At 39.5% G+C, this 22,380-nt stretch overlaps 1 protein-coding gene across 1 annotated transcript in view; it reads left to right on the top strand.

Annotated features, from left to right (window-relative positions):
• Positions 1 to 22,380, top strand: part of Slc5a8 (solute carrier family 5 member 8) — a 42,514-nt gene that overhangs the window by 7,833 nt on the left and 12,301 nt on the right. The window contains exons 3-10 of the mRNA XM_021205475.2: positions 721 to 772; positions 8,091 to 8,158; positions 9,111 to 9,265; positions 11,579 to 11,719; positions 12,941 to 13,070; positions 14,576 to 14,664; positions 16,379 to 16,491; positions 18,241 to 18,308. Coding sequence (XP_021061134.1) covers positions 721 to 772; positions 8,091 to 8,158; positions 9,111 to 9,265; positions 11,579 to 11,719; positions 12,941 to 13,070; positions 14,576 to 14,664; positions 16,379 to 16,491; positions 18,241 to 18,308 — 816 coding nt within the window. The remainder of the gene's footprint in view (positions 1 to 720; positions 773 to 8,090; positions 8,159 to 9,110; positions 9,266 to 11,578; positions 11,720 to 12,940; positions 13,071 to 14,575; positions 14,665 to 16,378; positions 16,492 to 18,240; positions 18,309 to 22,380) is intronic.

The following is a 22,380-nucleotide window of genomic DNA, read 5'->3' as shown; positions in this document are numbered from 1 at the left end:
GAACTCAGAAATCTGCCTGCCTCTGCCTCCCGAGTGCTGGGATTAAAGGTGTGCGCCACCACGCCCGGCCATAATTTTTAATGCAAATTTACACTTATGTTTTTTTGTGTTTTTTTGTTTGTTTTTTTGAGACGGCGTTTCTTTGTGTAACAGAGCCCTGGCTGTCCTGCACTTGCTTTGTAGACCAGGCTGGCCTCAAAACAAATTTACACTTTTTCCTAATGAGTTTAAAAGTCAGTTTTCAAAAAATGACTACTTTGAAAAAAAAAATCACTTGAATGGTCAGTTTATGGCTTAGCTGTAGACTGCTTATGATGTTTGTATATGGCCCTGAATTCCATTCACAGTGGTGAAAAAAAATGGCACCTAGAGATATTTGAAGGCATATAATTGTGGGACCAACCTGTTACTGTTTTTTTTGTTTTGTTTACGTATTTTAAATCTATGAAAATTGAGTTTACCCTTGAGTTGGTGGATCAATGAACATATTTTGTACTAATCATCCCACTTTTATAAAACGTCTTCATAAAAGATTTTTGTGGTGCTTAAGACACAATGTAGATGGAAAAAAATAACAATTTTATTTAAATTTTTTCAAGCCATAATAACACATTAAATATATTGAAATGGGTCAATTCGTAACTGATTTTACAATTCATGTATGGAGTGCATTAATTTCGTACTTCATGGTGTTTGTTGTTTTTCTTCTTTCCCTGCTAGATTCTGTACACTGGAATTGTGATTTATGCCCCTGCTCTGGCTTTGAATCAAGGTATGTTTAAAGGGACAACCATGTAGCTATAGTGGCTGGTTCATTTATTCTCTCTCCTCGGGGAGATAGACAGATGGAAAAAGATTTCCAGTAATCCTTAGGGGCTTCATGAGGGTAGTGGGGTGGGTGTGGTTAGTCTGTACTGGCTTCTTTGAGGTTTGATTGGATAGTTCCAAAGTGTCTGTGGGCTAATAGGACAGACCTAGACCTTGCTGGGGTAAGGGTAGTTGCTTCAGTATTGTATGTCTGCCAGCCATTCTTTGTTTCTTCATACTCTCTCCCCTACTGTAGCTTAACTAACTGTACCCCCTGCTTTTTGACTATTACCTGGAATCCATCCCTGCATTGATTTGTTTTCCATTGCTTCTGTAAATAGCATGACCGAAAACCACTTGGGGAGAAAACGGTTTCTTTCAGGTTATAGCTTATAGCCCATTATGAAGGGAAGTCAAGGCAGGAACCCAAGGCAGGAACCTGGACGCAGGAAGTGAAACTGAGGCTATGGAAGGGTGCTGCTTACTGGTTTGCTGCTCATGGCGTGTTCAATGGTGGTGGTGGTGGTGATGATGATTATGATGATGATTGCTTCTTTTATGAAAACCCACTTTATTTATTTTGTTATTTTAATTTTACCTTACTGGGGATTAATTTTTATGTAATAAAATGTGCCAACTTCAATACCAAGTTCAAGGAAAAAATGGGAATATACTAACTCCTGTAACCAGTAATCACCAATATATCAACCAAGATATCACACCAATGCTTTCTCTCATGCTTCTGTAGAATTAACCCTCCCCTGGCTCTAGGCAACCGCTGACATGTTATTTTCTCCCCTTCTGTAGATTCTTTCCTCACATAATCTATCCTGATTACTGTTTCCCCTCCATTTATTTCTCCTAGTTCCTCCTTATCTCCCCTCTCATTTAGTTACTCTCTTTTTGTCTCATTAGAAAACAAACAGGCTTATTAAGAGATAATAATAAAATATAACAAAAATAAAAAATAAAAGCACAAGACAAAAACTTATCATATAGAAGTTGGACAAGACAAATCAACAGGAGGAAAAGAGGCCAAAGGAAGGCTCAAGAATCAGAGACCCACTCATTCACACACCCAGGAACCCCAGAAAAACACTAAATGGGAAGCCATACTATATCTTTATCCATTCTTCTTTTGAGAAACTTCTAGATTGTTTCCACTTCCTGGCTGTTAGAAACAGAGCAACAGGAACATGGTTTAACAAGTGTCTCTGTGATGGGCTGACACATCCTTTGGATACATGCCCAAGATTGGTATCACTAGATCTTGAGATAGATCCATTCCTGTTTTCCTGATGGATTTCCACACTGATTTCCATAGTGGCCGTACAAGTTTACTCCCACCAGCAATGGATGACTGTTCCCCTTGCTTCCACACCCTCACCAGCATGAGCTGTCACCTGTTTTATTGATCTTAGCCATTCTGACAGGTGTAAGATGAAACCTCAAAGTAGTTTTGCTTTGCATGTCTGATGACTAAGGATGTTGAACATTTCTTTTGGAATGTTTCCCAGCCATTTGAGATATCTTTATTGAGAATTATTTCTTTAGATCTATATTCCGTTTTTAAATTGGATTATTTTCTTGATATCTGGTTTTTATTTGAGCCCTTTACATATTTGGACATTAGCCCTCTATCAGATGTGAGTTGGTCAGAATATTTTTCTATTCTGTAGGCTGCCACTTTGTCAGGACGATGGTGTCCTTCACCATACAGATGGCGTCTCAGTTTCATCTTGTTGATCTTATTTTTATACAACCCAGGGTCACCCCATGTGGGCTGGGCCCTCCTACGTCGATCGTTAATTATGAAATGCCCTTATAGGCTAATCTGATAGAGACATTTTCTCAACTAAGATTTCCACTTTCCAGGTGATTCTAACCTCCCAGTTGTCAAGTTTACAAAAACATAACCAGCACAGACCCCAAGAGGCTTCTGTTTTCTTCTCAGATTCATGATGAAATCTGGCCTGTCTTCCTGGACTTTTATTAGAGTCCACAGTGAAGTAGACAGTAGCTGTGCGGTTTGACCTATGATCTTGTTCCTAGTGACTACTGGGTTCATAAAGACCCATGAGGGTACCAATCAATAAACTACCACTTTAGATTTGTGTAAAAGCAGGGAAAACTGCTGATCAGAGCAGCTTTGGCTAGCCAGAGCTTCGAAAAGAACTATGGGAAGACTCTTTGCCCTTTGACTTCTTATCAGTTAGAAGTGAACTCCCTTGTAAAGCAAGCAAGTAGTCTTTGTGATTGATGGTTAAAAGGTAGTACGGCTCCAGAAGAAAGTGTAATGTGGGGCATCTACTAACTCCATGCTCCATCCTCTTGACTTCATGACAGCAGCGATAGTAACTGTTACCAGAATCTGTGAGAGTATAGTTTCAGGAAACGTACTGCAATGTGCTCTTGCCATCTGCATGTGAGGCAAGGCCCATGTCAACATCACCACCAGCCGAAATGGCTTACTTCATAGTTAAGAAATGAGTTATAAGCCCGAGACATCATCTATTGCCTTTAACTGTAATGAAAGACGCCAGGGTTTTGAAATAGTTCTCGGAATAATCTAAGCATGGATTTTAACCTCTGACTTTAACCTCAGGGATTTTATCTTCTTTCTCTGGGAAAGTCCAGAGCCATCTTCTAGGCAATCAGAGCCATAAAGATTGTGTATGAATGATAAGAATACGGTTTGTTTGCTATACCCAGGAGAATAGGCACAGTATCTTCTGGACAATAGATGCTCTTGTAAAACTTCAGAATTGGGACTTATGTCTATAGAATTATATTTATAGATTTTTGTTTTCTTTTGCTATAGAAACACTTCAAACAAAGATGAACATAGGGAGAATAGTGCGTTGAACCTTAATGTTGAACTACTATACTTTAATAATTCTCCACTTATAGTCAAATCTAGCCTATCCCAAGTCCCCAGTAACTTATTTTGTTGTAAATATGAAATGTGTCATTTTGTAAGTTCTTTAAAAAAATCATAATAATATCCCATCACCATATCTACAATATTAGCATTAATTCTCTAATTTCCTATCAAATTCATGCTAGATTTTCCTGATGTATTTTTTAGTTTCTTAGATTCACAACCCAAGCAAGTCTGTTTACATACAGATATTTTTTATTTATACTTTATTTAAGTTCATTTTTGTTGTGTTTAAAAGTGGAAAGCTAGTTTTTTGAGGTATAGTTTGTACAGAACAAAATGCACATCACTTAGGTGTACAGTCTGATGAATCCTAAGAATTGTATATCCTCATGTAACGATAATCAAACTCAAAATCTAGACTATTTCCAGAATCCCACTTCCAGGAAGTTTCTTGTGCCACATTCTGATAAATTCTCCTACCTTTGTAAGTGATAGATTTTTCAGTCTTATCACCATAAGTTCATTTTTACTGTTCTTAGACTGTCTGTAAGTAGAAGCCTAGACAGCTGTTGTGTATCCGGTTTCTTTGGTTAGCCAGTTACTTCTGAGATTCATTTACATTGCCATACAAATAAGTAGTTCATTCTTTTTCTTTTTCTTTTCCTTCTTTGTGTATCTCTCATGTGTGTGCGTATGTGTACCCATGCGTGTGCATGTGTGGAGGCCTAAGACTGTCTTCAGGAATCATGGCTCTCCTTCTTAAGGTACAGTCTTGCAGTAGAAATCAGAAATTAACTAGCAAGCTTGCTCTGTGGATTCTCAATTTTTAACACTGGATTGATTGTAAGCAAGCAGCCATGCACAAACTAGCATTGATTGGATGTGGGGGTTCCAAGACCCCATCATCGTGTTTGCACGGCAAAGATATTAATGATGTAGCTGTGTCAGTATAGTTCATTACATTTCATCGCTAGTGATATCTCACTGCATACATTCATTGAAATGGGCGTATCTACTCCCTTGTTCATGGGCATCAGGGTGCTTCTAGTTTTAGGCTGCTATGAATTAAAGACACTGCTAATATCCTTATGTAAATTTTTATGTGTTTTGCTTTCTTACCTGTTTTCATCACATATGAAGTATACATTTCAACATCCATGTATTCTGAACAAGGACAGGACTTGAGTGTGCATGAAATTGAAGAGAAATTGTCAAATAACCTTTCTGAACAGTTGTCCCATTTCATATGTCCATTCCACAGCATCTGAGAATTCCAGTCATCCTATACCCTCACCAACACTTAGCATTCTTGTCTTTTGTTTTTAGCAAACGTAGCATGTAATATATATATATATATATATATATATATATATATATCTCCTATGGCTTTCATTTGTTTTTCTGGTGATTACTGATGTTGAGTTTGAGTTTCTTGACTCATGAAATGATCAAAATAAACTTACTATTTAGCTCAATTTAGTGCTTGGAATTACTTGGGATTTCCCTTTTGTAGTTCATGTTATTTGGAGACAGGGTCTCAGGGGGGCCAAAAATCTGCTACTAATCTTGAATTCTTAACTTTGTTTCATATATATCTATACATCTGTATCTTATTCATCGTGTATATTGGTACCATGTGGAGGTCAGAGGATAGTTTATGTGCATTTTTTTTTTTAACTTCTCCTGTGTAGGTTCAGGGATTAAACTCAGGTCTTCAGGTTTGGTGGCAAGTCTCCTTATGCATTGAGCTTTAGTCTTGAATTCTTTGTTGTTTTTGTTTTTGTTTTCGTGACAGGGTTTCTCTGTGCAGCCTCAGCTGTCTTGGAACTTGCTCTTTAGATCAGACTGACCTCGAATTCACAGAGATCTGCCTGCCTCTGCTTCCGGAGTACTGGGATTAAAGCCTTGAGCCATCACTACCAGCTAGTCTTGAACTCTTAATCTACTTGTTTTACTAACTAAGTACTGGGATTATACAGCCATGCATCCTCAAGCCTGGTTAAGATTTTCATGTTTTATAAATGAAGACAGTTTTTTTTTTGTTTGTTTTGTTTTGTTTTCCTAAAAAGCCTGAGTCCTTTGAGTATATGCTGAGGAGTGGTATAGCTGGGTGTCTTAGTCAGGGTTTCTATTCTTGGACAAAACATCATGACCAAGAAGCAAGTTGGGGAGGAAAGGGTTTATTCAGCTTACATTTCCACATTGCTGTTCATCACCAAGGAAGTCAGGACTGGAACTCAAGTAGGTCAGGAAGCAGGAGCTGATGCAGAGGCCATGGAGGGATGTTCTTTACTGGCTTGCTTCCCCTGGCTTGCTCAGCCTGCTCTCTTATAGAACCAAGACTACCAGCCCAGAGATGGCACGTCACAAGGAGGCCTCCCCCCTTGATCACTAATTGAGAAAATGCCTTACAGCTGGATCTCATGGAGGCATGTCCCCAACTGAAGCTCCTTTCTCTGTGATAACTCCAGCTGTGTCAAGTTGACACAAAATTAACCAGTACACTGGGACATATGAAAGTTTTATTTTTAGTTTTTTTTAGACAATGGAAAGTTCTGGAAGAGTGGTTTCTATAGTGGCTGCTACACTTTATGTCCCCATCAATGGTATCCACAGGTTCCCTGTTCTCCACATACTCGTCATACTGTTGTCATCTGTTTTCTTGAGTCAGGTGACATGAAAGTGAAGAGCCCAGATTCGTGCTTTATGTCATGTTTCCTGACTGGTGACTGTCCCCTGAGCAGCTGAGTTTTAAATAGTAGTTTTCTTCTGGAGACGGTGCCCCTTCCCCCCCCCCCCCCGTGTAGCCCCCCTGAAGCGTTCCTCATAAAAGCTGCTTCCTCAACAGCCTCTAGAACTGTTCTTTGAGGCTTTCCAGGGCTGTGGGCTTAGCCTGGGTAAGACCCAGGGTCTCTTCTCACCAGGGCCGGATGGCTTGTTTTATTAGATGTAGCCTTTGTCTCTCCTTTCCCTGCGGGGAACCTCCTGGCTGGAGGTAAGCAGTTTCTTCTGATGATGCTTGGTCCTGCTTCTCTTCTCAGAGTTTTGTTCTGCTCACTGCCTTTGTCAGTTTCCAGCAGATTTCCCTCCTTCTCTCTTTGGAATACGGTAGGTTCTTTTACTGAGTGGCCTCTATTGAGGTTTTAAAGCAGGTTTTATCGGTCACTAAGGATGTTTAAAAAGTTACACATCAACTAGTTGTTCATTCCTGCCATCTTGTTTTTACTAGATGTAGTTTGTAATTCTTGGAAGGGTCTCTTTAAGTTTCTAACTTCCATCATTTCTCACATTAGTTTTCTGTTTATTTATTAAAGAAACTGCATTATTTGTCCCGTCAAAAGATTCTCAGGGTCTTCTATTTACTGAGTGTATCTATATTGGACCACTAACTATTTCCCATGTCCTCAATGTTTCCTATAAATAGTACTTAGAGAGTCCATAATTTTCCAAATGCAGGACAAATTTTGGAACTGTTCTTTAAAGGCAATAGTAAAAGTTTGGGGCTTATTGGTTATTAGACCTATTGCACATTGTATTCTTATTTTATAATCCTCTCTTCATTGATTAGATAGAACATACCTAAAGATACACTTTCTTTGATTGACTATTTGGTTACTCTGAACAATAACTTCTGCAGGAACTGCAGCACAGGTGTCCGTTATACCTCTTTACTTATCAGTTTTGAAAGAATAAATTGCATGTATAAGGGTGTTGCTCAGCTTTTACTTTTTAACTTCATGAAGTCCTTAACTTTACCCTTTCCATCTGTGTATCGGTTCCAAAGTCGGATCTATAAATAGTACGTTTGAAGAAGTCTAACATAGCTCCATCTTTTTTGTTCTGTTTATCCTTTATATAAGTAACTATCTTTTTCTGTTGGGTTTTATTTATCCTTCTATTAAAATATATATCCTTCCACTTCTTAGAAAGCTGGTAGCAGATGATAGACTTTTTGTACGTCAAGTCTAACCTTAAAACACACATTCCAAGGTCTGGCGAAACGGCATATTTATATGAACCAATGGGAAGGGGTGGGAAATCCCCTTTGATCCTAGTCAGTCTGATCAACTACATTACAGAATCCAGCAATCTCTTAGCTTAATTACAATATAAATCCTTTACTATGAATCCCATTTAGACAGTGTTGGATCTATATGTGACATCTGTGACTATAAACAAGCATCATGTCTGCTGAGCTTATCAAATGTGTTTTTTTTTTTTTTTTTTTTTTTTTTTTTTTTTTTTTTTACTCCACTTGTCTTAGGGGCATTGATGAGATGTGATTCTAGTCTTAAGCAAGTGGAGAGAAGGAGCTAGGTGCCTCCCTGATAATTCTTGAGCAGTGCTTTTGTTATGCACACATTTCACAGTTGGATACATGTTCTCTTTTCTTCTACAGTTACAGGATTTGATCTGTGGGGCGCAGTGGTGGCCACAGGGGTGGTCTGCACATTCTACTGCACACTGGTATGTGGAGAGCGCCCTTTCCCTTCTACTCTACTTGCTTTGCAAGACTGGAATTTCAAGTAGTCACATGCCTCAGCGTGACCGCTCATTCTTACTCTTTCTCTCTGGGCTTCTCACAGTATAACACATTCTGTAAGGAACATTTGGTCCTTAGATATGGATTGCAAATGAAATTTTCCTTTCATCTGAACCACTGCACAGCTCCTCTGTTTGTAGATCTTGATTCATTATTATAGTTTTCAAAGTCGTGTAGATGCGCTTGTATAATATCTCAGCACTGAAACGTGTGATAATGGTTTACTAACTATAGACACAGTTGACAAACTACGTAACAGACATCAAGACACGATGCTGCTTTGATGTGGACTCAGGTTCTTTGGAGCAACGCAAATTCATGCAGTCGTTGATAGTCTGTGTATTAATCTTTTATTTGCTTGATCTTCTAGGAAACGATATCCTCTCAGAGCCTGTTTAAACCCAGGTCATAGAGCCTGAAGAGAAATACTTCTGGCAGTGACTAGTATGCAACAATTTTAGTATCTTAACAAATGATATAGTTATTTGGGTATAAGCTGAGTATCAGTCCACACAATGAGGTCTGTAATTTAACACTGAATTGTCTTCCCAGAAGTCTTCAGCCCACCTCCCTCCAGTCCAAAGTATTTATCTGGCCACACTCAATAGACCACATAGAGTTTTATTCTCTTCTGCGTTTTCACTGACTGTTGTCTGGCCTGGGAGGAGCTTCCATCTTTGCCTCTGCCTAAAGGAATGGGTTAAATATCTTCTTCTCTTTAAATGTTCTTTGAACATGACTATCTCCTTCGAGGGAACTTCTTGACCAAACTCCATGTTTCATTATCTTCGTCTATTGTGTTGTGCATTCACATTGGGACAGATATATCATCATGTCTCATAGAAGTATTAATCCTAACATGCTTTCTCCTCAAAGGGTGGTCTTAAAGCAGTTGTCTGGACAGATGTTTTTCAAGTTGGGATCATGGTGGCTGGATTTGCATCTGTAATTATACAGGCTTCAATAACTCAAGGTGGCATCAATAATATTTTAAGTGATGCTTCTAATGGTGGAAGATTAAACTTCTGGAAGTAAGTTGCTGTTTATCTTCTGGCTGAGTGCATTCTTGTTTTCTTTGTAGAAATGGTTTTATTGAAATAGTAAATTTGTATTGGAAAATCAGTAAGTCACTAATGATGTGGTCTGTAAAATTAAAGTAGGCAAGTCAATTCGGGAGGAGTTTATACCAGGTTTTGGAGGGATTAAAGCATCCTGATGCCACTGGATCATATGGTATTATGATGACTCTCCCTCTTTCTTGGAACAGGTTGAAAGTAGGGTAGGAAAAAATGGTAAGCAGGGGAAGTCCCTTAAGAGACAAATACTGAGAGACAGTAATTTCATTTGGATAATTCTTTATTTTTAACCAACATTTAAAAATTCTCCTGATATCACTCTGGCAATATGCTACACATTAAAATACCATATCATTAATTATTATTTCATGTATATGTTATTCCTTAAAAACTGACCAGAAAAGTTATGGCTGATGCTTCAAAGGGTAGCCTGCCACAGAATAAACATGTTTAAACAATGGAAAAACCTAGCTTGTTCATAAAAAGCCTATCATACAATTTAAGAGAATTCTGAAAACACCTTTCCTTTGGTTCAATAGAGTCAGTCAAGTTCTTACAGCATGCTCAAGGTGGAAAGGGTTTCATTTGTAGCTAAACCACATTTTCTTTTAAGTACCTCTACGTTGAGGTTGGAAACCTGCAGTCCATATCTGGAAGAAGGAAAACACCATTTGGCTGATTGTTGTTTCTCAGATGGCTGTGTGTGTGTGTGTGTGTGTGTGTGTGTGTGTGTATTTTAAAAATAATCCTCTTCCTTTGACAAAGTTTTGTTTTTTTCCAGAAAACAATTGCATCGCCCTATTCATTTGGAGGAATACATGTCAGGGGTTTACCTTCAACTGTTTTCAATATTTGTTTCTCCTTTTACTTCGAGATTCAGATCTGAATCTCGAGAGCCTCCAGTTGGTCTGTCTTTGGCTATGGTTCCATCCATGGCTAGAGCAGAACAAGATACTTTTAATGGATATTTACTCAGACTAGTTAATTATGAAAGTATAGTTCCTGTCACACCCCAACAAAGTCACATTGATTTTTATCTGGAGAGTGTAAATGGATCAGGGGAGCTGGGAATGAACAATGGCTGTGTAGAAAATATTAAGTATGCTCAGCCTCTTCCAAGATGCATTTTTCTGCAGGGTAACTGTCACTGTATGCAGAGGATACACATACATAGATTCATACATTAATAAGAGACCCTTTAAAATAAAAACAGATACTTTAATAACCATATCTTTGAAGACAGTTAACCACTAAGTGATAATATAAAGGTTCATTGTGCTGTAGACCTTTTTTCAAGAATGTTCCTTATTATCCTGAAATGTGTTGAGAATATACTTGGCAAAATGTCTTTTCTGGTTGAGAAAAATAAAGAAAAGAATTACATCTCTGAATTGTGTTTTGCTATCCTGTCTTCGTCCCTTCAGATAACTCGTTGAATCCTTTTGGCTCTTGATTTCTCTTGGTCAATGCAGTTGATAACTCTCTACAGAAGAAAGAGTAGGGGCACCAAGGTTCTTGGAATTGGATGTAAGATGCCAGGCCATTGAATAGAGGCTATCAGTTTTACAGTTTTCAAGGTCGTATTTAAATGAAGGTGAAAAGACTCCTCCCTCCCAAAAACAACACATTGAAAGTAGTTGAGAGATACTGCAAATGGAAGTGGAACTTTTTCTGATAGTATTTTGAGCTTGTATGCCCACCAAGAAGTGGTTTTAAATGGTTAGCATTTAACTTATACACACACACACACACACACAAAATTCCAAGAAAGCATAGTTAGAATGACTTGATAATTTTAACAAGTGTATATCTTTAGAGTGCATTGACCTCTTAAGCTTAATTTTGCTTAGACATATGCTAGATTAGGAATTATGTTCACACAACTTGCTAAGTTGTATTTACTTTGGTATGATATCTATTTACATAGTACACTTTGAATCATCCCCCCCCACACACACACAAACTCCCCAACATAGCATGGCCAAGTTTGCCTAACAATAACTTCCTAAGACTATGAGAGAACAATTTATCTAAATGTTCCAAGTGATAAGAACAATTATTTTTCTTTTAATTTCATCTAGAATCTCCTAATATCTGGAAATATCATTGTTTACTTAATTGAATGAATTTAAATTAGAAACATTTGTATTTTGACATTATAAGTTTGGACATTTTTATGTATGTCTGTGTGTATTGCTTAAGTGTACTAGAACTTTCTTCAGTCTCTTGTGAACAATTTGTATTTGCTTCCCCTTTCTTTTCATGCAGTTTTAATCCTAACCCTTTGCAAAGACACACGTTCTGGACAATTGTCATTGGAGGGACTTTTACCTGGACCACCATCTACGGTGTCAACCAGTCCCAAGTACAGAGATATATTTCCTGTAAAAGCAGACTCCATGCAAAACTGTAAGCCAAACTGTGGTGTATGAATCATTAATAACTACCATTGTTCTTATGGGAATGTTTCTGTAAGTCAACTTTAGTTCAACTTGAGGTCTTTGTATCGTGAAACTCCCAAGTATAAATGATCAACAGTGACTGGTGGGTGGTTCAGTGGCAGAGCCCAACGTGGCAGTAGATGTTTTCAATCAAATATTTGAAAAAATTTCCATCAATTATTAAGGAAGTCACCCTCATCAAGTAAATAAGTGTCTCGAGAGCTGTCTGAAGTTAGAAAATTATAAATGAGCTCAATGGAAGAATGATTGACTAAATTGCTTTGAGCCCCACAAAACAACTATGCATCTGGCTTTTATGATGAGGAAACAATATTACACTAGAAAAGTATATGCAGTCTCAGAACAGTGAAACGACACTGTAGGGAAATGTAAGCTCCTCCAAACAATGTAACAGTATTTATTGGAGAGTAGATGTGGTAGCATGCATTGTTCTGTCAGCCTCAATCATGGCTTATAATGCCCTCCAACTTGCTTCTTAGATGCCACTGTACAGGTGGCTTAGTCTCACTGAGCTTCAGATCAAAACTTAAAAAAGGAGGACAGGACACACTATTGCCTCATGGGAAGTTCGGTAGACTCCTGGGTGGGGCAAACACATGTAATCATGCGTTTCCCTTTCTGCTTTAACTAATGTCATCTGAGCATAGAGAGTGGGTGAGGGAGAACATGGTATGAGGAGAAACCTTGATCCGGGGAATACAGGTTTCTCATCCTTAACAATGGGTGGTCTTACAAACTAAGTTGGAATTCTTTAGCGAATTCATATATATATATATGCTGATTATGTTTAGCAACTTATAATAAAACCACTTCTTAAAATAAAATGAATAAGTTACTGCTCTAGTACCTATTAAAATCCTTATTTTATGGTTAGAGGACTCAGTGCATTATAATAGATAATATTACAAAGCCACGGATGACTGTGGATTTCAAGTAGGAAGGCATATTCTCTGAGAAACAGCATCTACCACAAGAGTTTATAGATGCATCATTGATTGATATCAAAGAAGACAATTAGGTAGAATAAAAATCATTTTTGATAATCAAACTATTATGTGCATTTATTTATTAACGTCTAGTCATGTCATGGTCTCTTGTCCTTGTAACAGTTTCCTTGGTTTTTAGGATAGAACTTACAGCTGTTATTTGCTGGCATCCTCTCCTTTAGGTCTCTCTATGTCAACCTTGTGGGCCTCTGGGTGATCCTCATCTGCTCCATATTCTGTGGGCTTGCCCTGTACTCCAGATACCATGACTGTGATCCCTGGACATCTAAAAAAGTGTCAGCAGTTGATCAGGTTCGGAATTGCATCTTTCTCACATGTGCACTGATGATGGTATTACAAAGCCTGTATGGTGTTAGGAAGGGACATTTTCGTTGTCGTAGAGACCCAGCAAGTGGGCACAATGCAACTAGTCACCTTCCAGGTCTATAAATTGCTTGGCAAAACACTTGTTGAAGATAGAGCAAGTGTGAAGGTTTCTGTACCTAAAAATTTTCAAGCCAGATTTTGGATCGGAAAACTCAGGATTGGAAGTAAGCATAGCTAACTGGGTTAATAGAAGCTATGCATAAAACACGGTGCCGTTGACATTTGTGGATATCGTCAAAACACTTACTTATAAACAATCTTCCAGTTTTCATTTACTTTAAAACTTTATTTTTTTTAAACCTATTTTATTTTATGTTTGTGAGTATGCTTTGCCTGCTTGTATGTCTGTGAACCACATGCTTTCCCAGGGCTCCACACTGTGGGCTCCGAGATTCTGTGTCAAGAGTCTTAACACACTTAATCCCAGTTTTATAGACAATCCTATGAATCTCAGTGATGTGTTTGTTTATTATTGCTCTTTTTTGGGGGGGGTTCGAGACAGGGTTTCTCTGTATAGCTCTGGCTGTCCTGGAACTCACTTTGTAGACCAGGCTGGCCTCAAACTCAGAAATCTGCCTGCCTCTGCCTCCCAAGTGCCAGGATTAAAGGCGTGTGCCACCATGCCCGGCTTGTTATTGTTCTTTTATTTTTGTTTTTCCTAGACAAGATCTCACTATGTAGCCCTGGCTGTCCTGGAACTCCCTATGTAGACCAGACTGATCTCAGACAAACAGATGTCCATCTGTCTCTGCCTCCAAAGTGCTGGGGTTAAAGCGGTATGCCAGTAGATCAGGCTAGGTGAGGGGTTTTGATTAGCACAAGGCCACATTGGTACTAAATAGAATTACTGTGAGAGTTCATCAGGTTCTTACAATAGACCAGATACTTTGGAATATGCTTTAAAGTCTACTTTTTACTTCTCACAATTTGATGCTGAGGCAGTGTGTTATTACTTTACTTTGAAAGATAAGGAAACCAAATTATGGTGAGAAAGCCACTGGAGCCAGGCTTTAGACCCAGGCACTCTGCAGTTAGAGCTCCTGGAGCCTCTATAACACACATCTTCTTGTAACCTTGCAGTACAGCTCAAACTTAGCACATCCTGATCCAGGAGCCTGAGCTTCCGCCAAAGCTTACTTTCTAAAACCTGCTTCTTCTTCTGGGGCCTCTGGATGAAGATGGGTGAAATTTACATTGGTGCACACGTGACCGCCCCAATGTGATTGTGGGATTAGGAGATGAGAGGATTATTTTATATTAATTCTTAGATTTATTCATTGAGAATTCATTGAGTGTATGTTGATTTCATTTTATGTATTTGGAGTTGCATAGACTATCTCCCTTTCTTTTTTGGAGACTATAAAATTGACTATGTATTGATTTTGTTTAATAGCAGCTAACACTTGGGAATGAATTTTGGAATTTTTCAGCTTATGCCTTATTTGGTGCTGGACATTTTGAAAAATTACCCTGGTGTTCCTGGACTTTTTGTGGCCTGTGCTTACAGTGGGACATTAAGGTATTAAAACTGATTCTGTGATGGTGTCATTCCTGTAAGGACCTAATATTTGTTTTACTGTTCTTTTGGCCAATACATGAGGAAACGACCTCTAGGAAGGGACTGCTTACTTTATTTAGATCATGGTTTCAGAGGGTTCAATCCGTGCATATCTGGCTCTAGGAATTTTGACAAAAACATTCTGGTGGTGGGAACAGGCATTGGAAGGTCTTTTTCATGCAAGAGGCCAGAGCAAGATCGAACCCCCAGTAATATACCCCCAGTGACCCACTTGATCCAAGCAGGTTCTATCTCCTATTATTTTCCATTCCTCAATAGCACCAACATAGCATATTCCACCAAGGTATTAATCCATTCATTTTGACCTGGAAATGCCCTCAAGACAAATTCAGAGATGTGTTTTACTAATCCCTTAGGCGTTTCCTTATTCAATCAAGTTGACAATTAAGATTAATCACCACAGCACCCTTCTTTTCTTATTGGCTACTTTAAGAGATAAAGATGAATTCTGGTCATGGTGACAAAATGGCCTAATATAGTCGAACTCTTCCATGTATCCTTCTGTTGGTCAGCTACCTATAGAATCTTACTGATGTCATCAGGAGCTACACTTGACTAGGTTTCTGCTTTCTAACACATCCTTGCATATCTAATATGGTCACAGTGGTGATGATCACTGGATGGTAGCTTTAATATTTGCTGAGTACTGGACTGGTAAGATGGCTCAGTAGGTAAGAGCACCCGACTGCTCTTCCGAAGGTCCGGAGTTCAAATCCCAGCAACCACATCGTGTCTCACAACCACCCATAACAAGATCTGATGCCCTCTTCTGGAGTGTCTGAAGACAGCTACAGTGTACTTACATATAATAAATAAATAAATCTTTAAAAAAAATTTGCTGAGTATTAACCATGAATGTAATGTGTGTGAGGCTAGATCATGGTCACCTACAGACAGACTCAAATCTCCCCATTGCAAGTTGAATACTGTACATCTTCTAAAGAATCTTTTGCCTTGCTCTTTTGAACGTCTTTCTTGTAGTTTCCTCTTATGTTTGATGTAGGGAATTGTTATTACTAGGTGTACAGTATATGCTAACAAGGGTGTAGGATATTAGTATTGCAATATATGGTATATGTTGCTGAGAACTTATAGTAGTTATTTTTATGCACACAGAAACAATATCTTAAAGTTGTTATGTGACAGTTTGAGGAATATATTCAAATTCATTTTATAGATACAGAAGGTCACCTGGGAAATAGAAGCAATGCTAACTCATTCTTTGTCTTTTACTGTCAAGTCTATGTGTACTGCCTGACTTACTCATGAAGGGTAATAGCTCCCAGAAAGAGGGTACTATGATCATTAAAAATGAAAGAACATGGATCTATTTACATTATCTTATTATTTTGTGTGCATGGGCCTTTTGCCTACGTGGTGGTGTGTGTACCACATGCATGTAGCATCCTCCGAGTTCAGGAGAGGGCATCAGATCTCCTGAGACTAGAATTAAAAATGGTTCTGAGCTACTGCAGGTGCTGGGGGAACAAACCCAGGTCCTTTGGAAGAGGGGTTTGTACTCTTAAACACTGAGCCATCTCTCCGGCCCCATCAGTTCTGCTTTTAGAAGTATCAGTGTGCTTTTTTTCTTCCTTCTTGCTAAAAGCATCATTAAAATTAACATCACGAATCACAGTTTTGTCCTTTCTTATAGCACAGTGTCCTCCAGCATCAATGCCTTGGCGGCAGTCACTGTGGAAGATCTCATCAAACCTCACTTCAAGTCTCTCTCAGAGAAGTCTCTATCTTGGATTTCCCAAGGAATGAGTACGTGTCTTTTCTCACGATCCCACTTGGGAGTAGTGTTGGCTTTGGTTTGGAGACAGTAGAAATTGTCCTCTGAGGGATCCTAAGTACCTCCCAATATGAATACCTATCCAGGCACATGTGCTCACAATGCTGTGTGGCTGATCATCTCTGCAAAGGAGACAGGGTCACTAATTCAAACATTTGAGATGACAGGAGTGGTGCACATTTATAACCCTGGCCTTTAGGAGGCTGAGGCAGAAGGGAAAGGAGTTAATGGGGTTAGTCTCAAAAAAGAAAAAAAAAAAAATCTAATCATCAAAGACCTACCCAGGGCAGTGTCTGAGGATCCTGTTTGTTCTTAGTGGTAATTAGAAACAGTGATGGGACCCTCTCATTCTGGGTTGAAGAAGGATCTTTCTATGCAGCCCAGCCTGGCTTTGAACTCATGATCCTCCTGCCTCATCCTCCTGAGTGCTGAGGTGACCGGTGTGTGACATCATATCTGGCCTAATTTTCATTCATTTTGAAGGGTTCTATGCTATTATTATACTGAGGCATATGTAGCTGAGGGCATCATAGACAATAACATGGCAATTGACTTGGCTTTGCATTAATTATGGACACCAAAACCCTCACCATGCATGATGTATTAAATGGAGCAGAATTAAGTTAAATCACCTACAATGCTATTTCGATTTAGATTGGACTCTATAAACATCATCAGGACAAGAGCACTTTTGGGGGAAAGGGTGTTTTTTCTTTCTTTGTTTCTTTGTTTCTTTCTTTGTTTCTTTCTTTCTTCCTTCCTTTCTTTCTTTCTTTCTTTCTTTCTTTCTTTCTTTCTTTCTTTCTTTCTTTCTTTCTTTCTGTTAGGATCAGATAATTCTTAACAAAAAGTGTGACTGCTGAGACAAAGAAGTCAGTGCCAACAGCAGGAGTGCACTGATCCCATGATAAGAAACTTCTTGTGTGGTTTTTTTTTCTTTTTTCCTTTTTTATTTTGAGCACTGGAAATTATACTGGTTGATTGCAGTTAACTTTTTTTCTAAATGGATATTCTTTTAGCTCAAGGGAGTACTACTTAATTTTAAAAGCAACACACATACTTAAGAAACTCTGGAAGGCAGTGAACTTGAAAAGAAGAAACTCTACCACTTACCGACGGGGTGGGGGTGGGGCATGTTGAGTAAAGCATCTTGGAGAAAAGAGCGAGCCTTGCGGGGGTGGTGGGGTGGTGGTGGGGAATATGATATGGATCGAGGCGACCTTTCTTTGCTAGTTTAACAGGAAAGGCTTGGGGATGCTGACAGAATTATGAGAGGACTAGAGAACCAAGCCTCCAAATGGTGTGGATTACCACAATTACCACATCCCAGAACAAACAAACGGAGAAAGTCAGAAGGCTCCAATTCTGGGCTTTGTTATCCCCTCCCCATACCTCCCTTTATAGACAAATGTCCATGGAGGATTAAATGTAGAACACAATGCTGCTAAGCCTTAAAACCCCTGTAGTTAATTCCAGGGATTCTTTTCTTATGTAATCTACTGTTGTGAGTAATCCTGGAGGCCAAGTCTAAGGGCTTTGTTTGTCTTCCTTGCACCCAGTTGGTCTCCTAGGAAAAGGCCTCTTCCTTGTCTCTCTGACTTTAATGTAGTGGTGTTCTCACCTCAAAGGTATTATCCACTCAAAGGTGCGGTGCTCCTTTTATTGAGGACTGTCATCCTCTGGGTCTATGATTGCCCACTGCCTTTTGTGTTGTCCTGTAGGTGTGCTGTATGGAGCTCTGTGCATTGCAATGGCTGCCGTGGCATCTCTGATGGGAGCCTTGTTACAGGTGAGAGCCAGCTCCGAAGTTTAAACGATCACGTGACCACATTCACACTTTCTATATATCTACCCCTTGGGCGTATCAAGGAACAAAGATGACCAAGTTATTTTCAAATTTTTAAAAATATGTTTTCTCCTTTTCCTTGTGTATGTGTATGTATGCCTGCCTGTATGTATGTGTACCACATGCAGTCAGTGTGCCCATAGAGGCCAGAGGGCATCAGAAGCTCTGGAGCTGGTATACAAAGCAGTTTTGCTGTGCATGATGAGGGTGCTGGCTACTGAAAGTAGATCCTCTGTAAGGGTAGTAAGTACTCTTAACTGCTGAGCCATCTCTCCAGACCCTTCTTTTCAGTATTTGAAAAAGTATAGGTTGAGTTAATTATAGACTTATATAAAATTAAAACAATACAGTGATTTTATATATATACATATATATAATTTAATCCATAGCACTACCTCACAGAAGCGTCTCGAGATGGTGACATCTTGATGGGACACTGTCACAGCTGGGACATTGGGTTGAAACAAGGAGCATATAGAATATGATTGCCACCAAGATTCCACTTGCTGTTCTTCACAGCCTCACCTACATCTCTGTCTTCCTTCCCCGCCCCTCGTCTCTCAAGAATCTCAAATCGACTTTCCATTCTTATAATTCTTTCATGATAATAATGTTATATAAAGGGAGCCAGTTCGCTGACTCAGATTGCTAAGCCTGCTGGCTGAGTTAGTTCTCCTACACGGTGGAAGGAGAGGCCTGCCTCTTGGAACTTTTCCTCAGATTCCATTCAGGTACCATAACACACATGCACACATGTACATACATACACATGTATACACATGCATACACACGCACACATGCACTCATGCACATGCGCACACACATGCACATTTTCACAAACATGCACACATGCACACACACATGCATGTGCATACACACATACACATGCACACTTTCACACATACTAAAATATGTAATAACTTTTTTTTTTTCAAAAAGTACTGCCATATAAAGGTTCTGGGGCAGTGGTTGAGGAGGTGACATGCTTTCTGGGCAAGTGTGAGGACTTGAGTTTAGGTCCCTAGCACCCACATAGAAAAGCTAGGGGTGTCTGTAACCCAGACCTGGGAGGCAGATCCAGCCTGCCCGCCGCCCAGGTAGTCTAGTTGGACTGGCAAGCTCCAAGTCCAATGAGCGACACTGTCTCAAAAATCAGGTGGAGAGTTTTGAAAAAAATATCCAGTGTTGACATCTGGCCTTCCCATGTACCCTCACTCATTCATGTGTGTGTGTGTGTGTGTGTGTGTGTGTATACATGCACAGATACATGTGCACACAAAAGAATGTTTCATAAGTGAGATCCAATACTAAGAAAGGTTTTATCTTGGTTCTTGCTTTTAAGAGTGAATTGGGCTGAAACTTAACCTTTTCCGTTGAGGAGGTGAAGTTTTGGGCCTCACACTTTCTGATTTAGCAGCTTTCCCTGACAACAGTGTCAGAAAAGCCCTGTGGTTTTGCCACCACTTTGAGTTTAAAGTCTTGTCAACACCTGACTATTGTCATTTTGGGTGTAGATATGCGATATGCTATGTGACATGTGATGCCAGTAAGGTTAATGGCAGCTGTAGACTGACTTGAGGGCCTAACAAGGTTGAGCACATGTGTCAGTTGATACTGTAACGCAGCCTGGCTGTAGGAAATTCTAATCATGGTCCTCAGGGCTTCCAAAAGACAAAGCCGTTTTAGCACACATGATAACTCTTCTGAACCTTAGAAAAAAGTTTGCCCTTACCAGGCAAACTGCTCTATGGGAGAAATGGCTGGTAATTGACCCAGTCTGCATGTAGGTATAAAAGAAGACTACCTTGAATTTCAAGCTTGGTTGTCTGAATGGAGACTCTTCTAGTCATTGGGTCATCTGTCCCTGATGGTATCTGGTTCATGATACTGGCATGCTCCCCTCCCAGTGGTTTACAGCGCTGCCAGGATCATAGCTAAGATTCATCTTTGGTGCAAATGAAACAGAAAGTAAGAGGCTGTCCCTGAGGAAGTTAGTTACTAAGACCATCCCAAATCCTCAAATATGACAGTGAAATCTAGGTGGCACAAGTAAGCAAGCAAGATCAATTTGGTCTTCATTTCTTTTTAATTTTACAGAAAGACTTTAATTTGTTAATAAAGAATAAACAGAGTAAAATTATTTTCTGTTTTTTTAACGAAGTATATTTTTTATTTATTTTTTCAACAGAGAAACTTTTACTCCATTTGGTCTTTGACATTTGCATTCTGATTTAACCTTGTAACCTTGAATCTTTATTACTGTTCCCTCTTCCTTACATGTCTCCCCTTCCACATTCACTCTTTGTTATTTATTTATTTATTTATTTGTTTATATTTTTGAGACTGAGTTTAACTAGAGTCACCTGTGTGGCCATGGGTTTGGAACAATGTGCTGAGGGTGATGGGTACACAACGGAGACAATGACTGCCTCTCCTCCAGAACCCATCGGAGACCAGTAATTTAGCAGGAAGGGTAAAGGGCCCATAAGCTTGTTGCAGCTCTGTGACTGCTGATAGGCCCATTGACGTGTACTTTTATGAGAAGTTGGGGAAGCAGTAGTCTGGAATTCCCTCCTACCAAACGGTTTGTGCAATATGGCGAACATGTCACGGTGGGTCTCTTTTAAAGTCTGTTTCTGCTTCTTCTATGCACTTTGAGTTTCTGTTGTGGCAGTTGTTACCAGGAAAACCATATTAAAATTGTTAACGCCAGTCTGGCCACCATGAAAGGGTGGAGGCAGACTCCAAAAGGAGAATGGTACTGGTGCCATGGGAATGTTTTGCAGCTAGAGTTCTTACAACAGAGTCCACTCTCCAGGCCTCTGTATAGGCCCTGTCTATGAAGTGATGCACATTCTAGTCATCTGCTGTAAGGACAGACAGTCTCCATGGGAAATTATGCTGAAGGGTGCTCCCAAGCTGGCTCGACTTCAGTAAGCCTTGAAGCAGACATGCCCATCCACTCACCAACTTAGGCAGCTAAATACCAACTTCTCCACGTACAGGGAGATGAATTCGCTAATGACATCCCTATCCTACACCCAGGAGAGCTCCACCAAGTAACTCACCATCCTTGACTACTCTGCCAAGACTTTTATTGGTGTATTTCCCACTCTTCTGGACCATTTCAGCCTTTCTTTTTACATACTGTGCTGCCTGGAGGTACGGCAGGAGATAGTCGAGACCCAAACTTTGCTCGATCAAATCATATGTGTGTTCAAGTTTTGTATCTTCCATGTCACCCTCAGCATACATGCTGCCACCAGACTTTGCAGCTCAGCCTTGAGTTCTCCTTGTACCCCATGCTGTTCCCACATGCCATAAGTTGGGGGACTTGGCGTCCTTATCTAATTGTTCTTTCTCAGATTGCTTGCTCACTGGTATTTGGGGTTGAGGGCACTGTGATCTCCAGTGAGCAGCCAACATTTCATTCACTGAGTGTGCCTCCATAGATTTCCCACAATCCATCTGGTCATTGCAGCTAGGTCCTGATAAAAAAAAAAAAAAAAAAAAAAACCCAAGAACCACTCTTCTCTCACTGCTGGTGAGTCTGCCCTTCGTCCATAGCCGAAGTCCACTCTTTTCTATCTTTCCCAGTTGTTCAGCTGGACATTGAATACTCTAGACTCTCTGTTGATGAATCAGTTAAATTCCCATCAGGTTGTTCTGAGAATGCAAACGACTGCTCTTTGCCCACCAACAGAAATTTGTTTGACATTTGACAGTCATTCAAGTTCAGATAACTTGTTAGTTACTGATTCTCAAGCAGTCAAGTATAAACTTTATCATGGCTACAGGATAAATGATAGCCATAGGCCTATCCAAGTGACTCTTGCTGTGAGTCACTTAGTCCTGTGATAAAACCTGATCATGGAGAATTTCAACTTTCTTTCATAGATTTCCAAGAGGCAGGCCATCTCAGCAGGTGTGATTTTTAGAAACCTTATTCAAATTTACTCTTACCAATTAATCTCTCTCTCTCTCTCTCTCTCTCTCTCTCTCTCTCTCTCTCTCT

This window comes from Mus pahari, chromosome 9 (genome assembly GCF_900095145.1).
Source record: "Mus pahari chromosome 9, PAHARI_EIJ_v1.1, whole genome shotgun sequence".
NCBI classification, from domain to species: Eukaryota; Metazoa; Chordata; class Mammalia; order Rodentia; family Muridae; genus Mus; species Mus pahari.
Note: the sequence above shows the minus strand (reverse complement) of the source record. Positions and strands in the feature narration are given on the sequence as shown.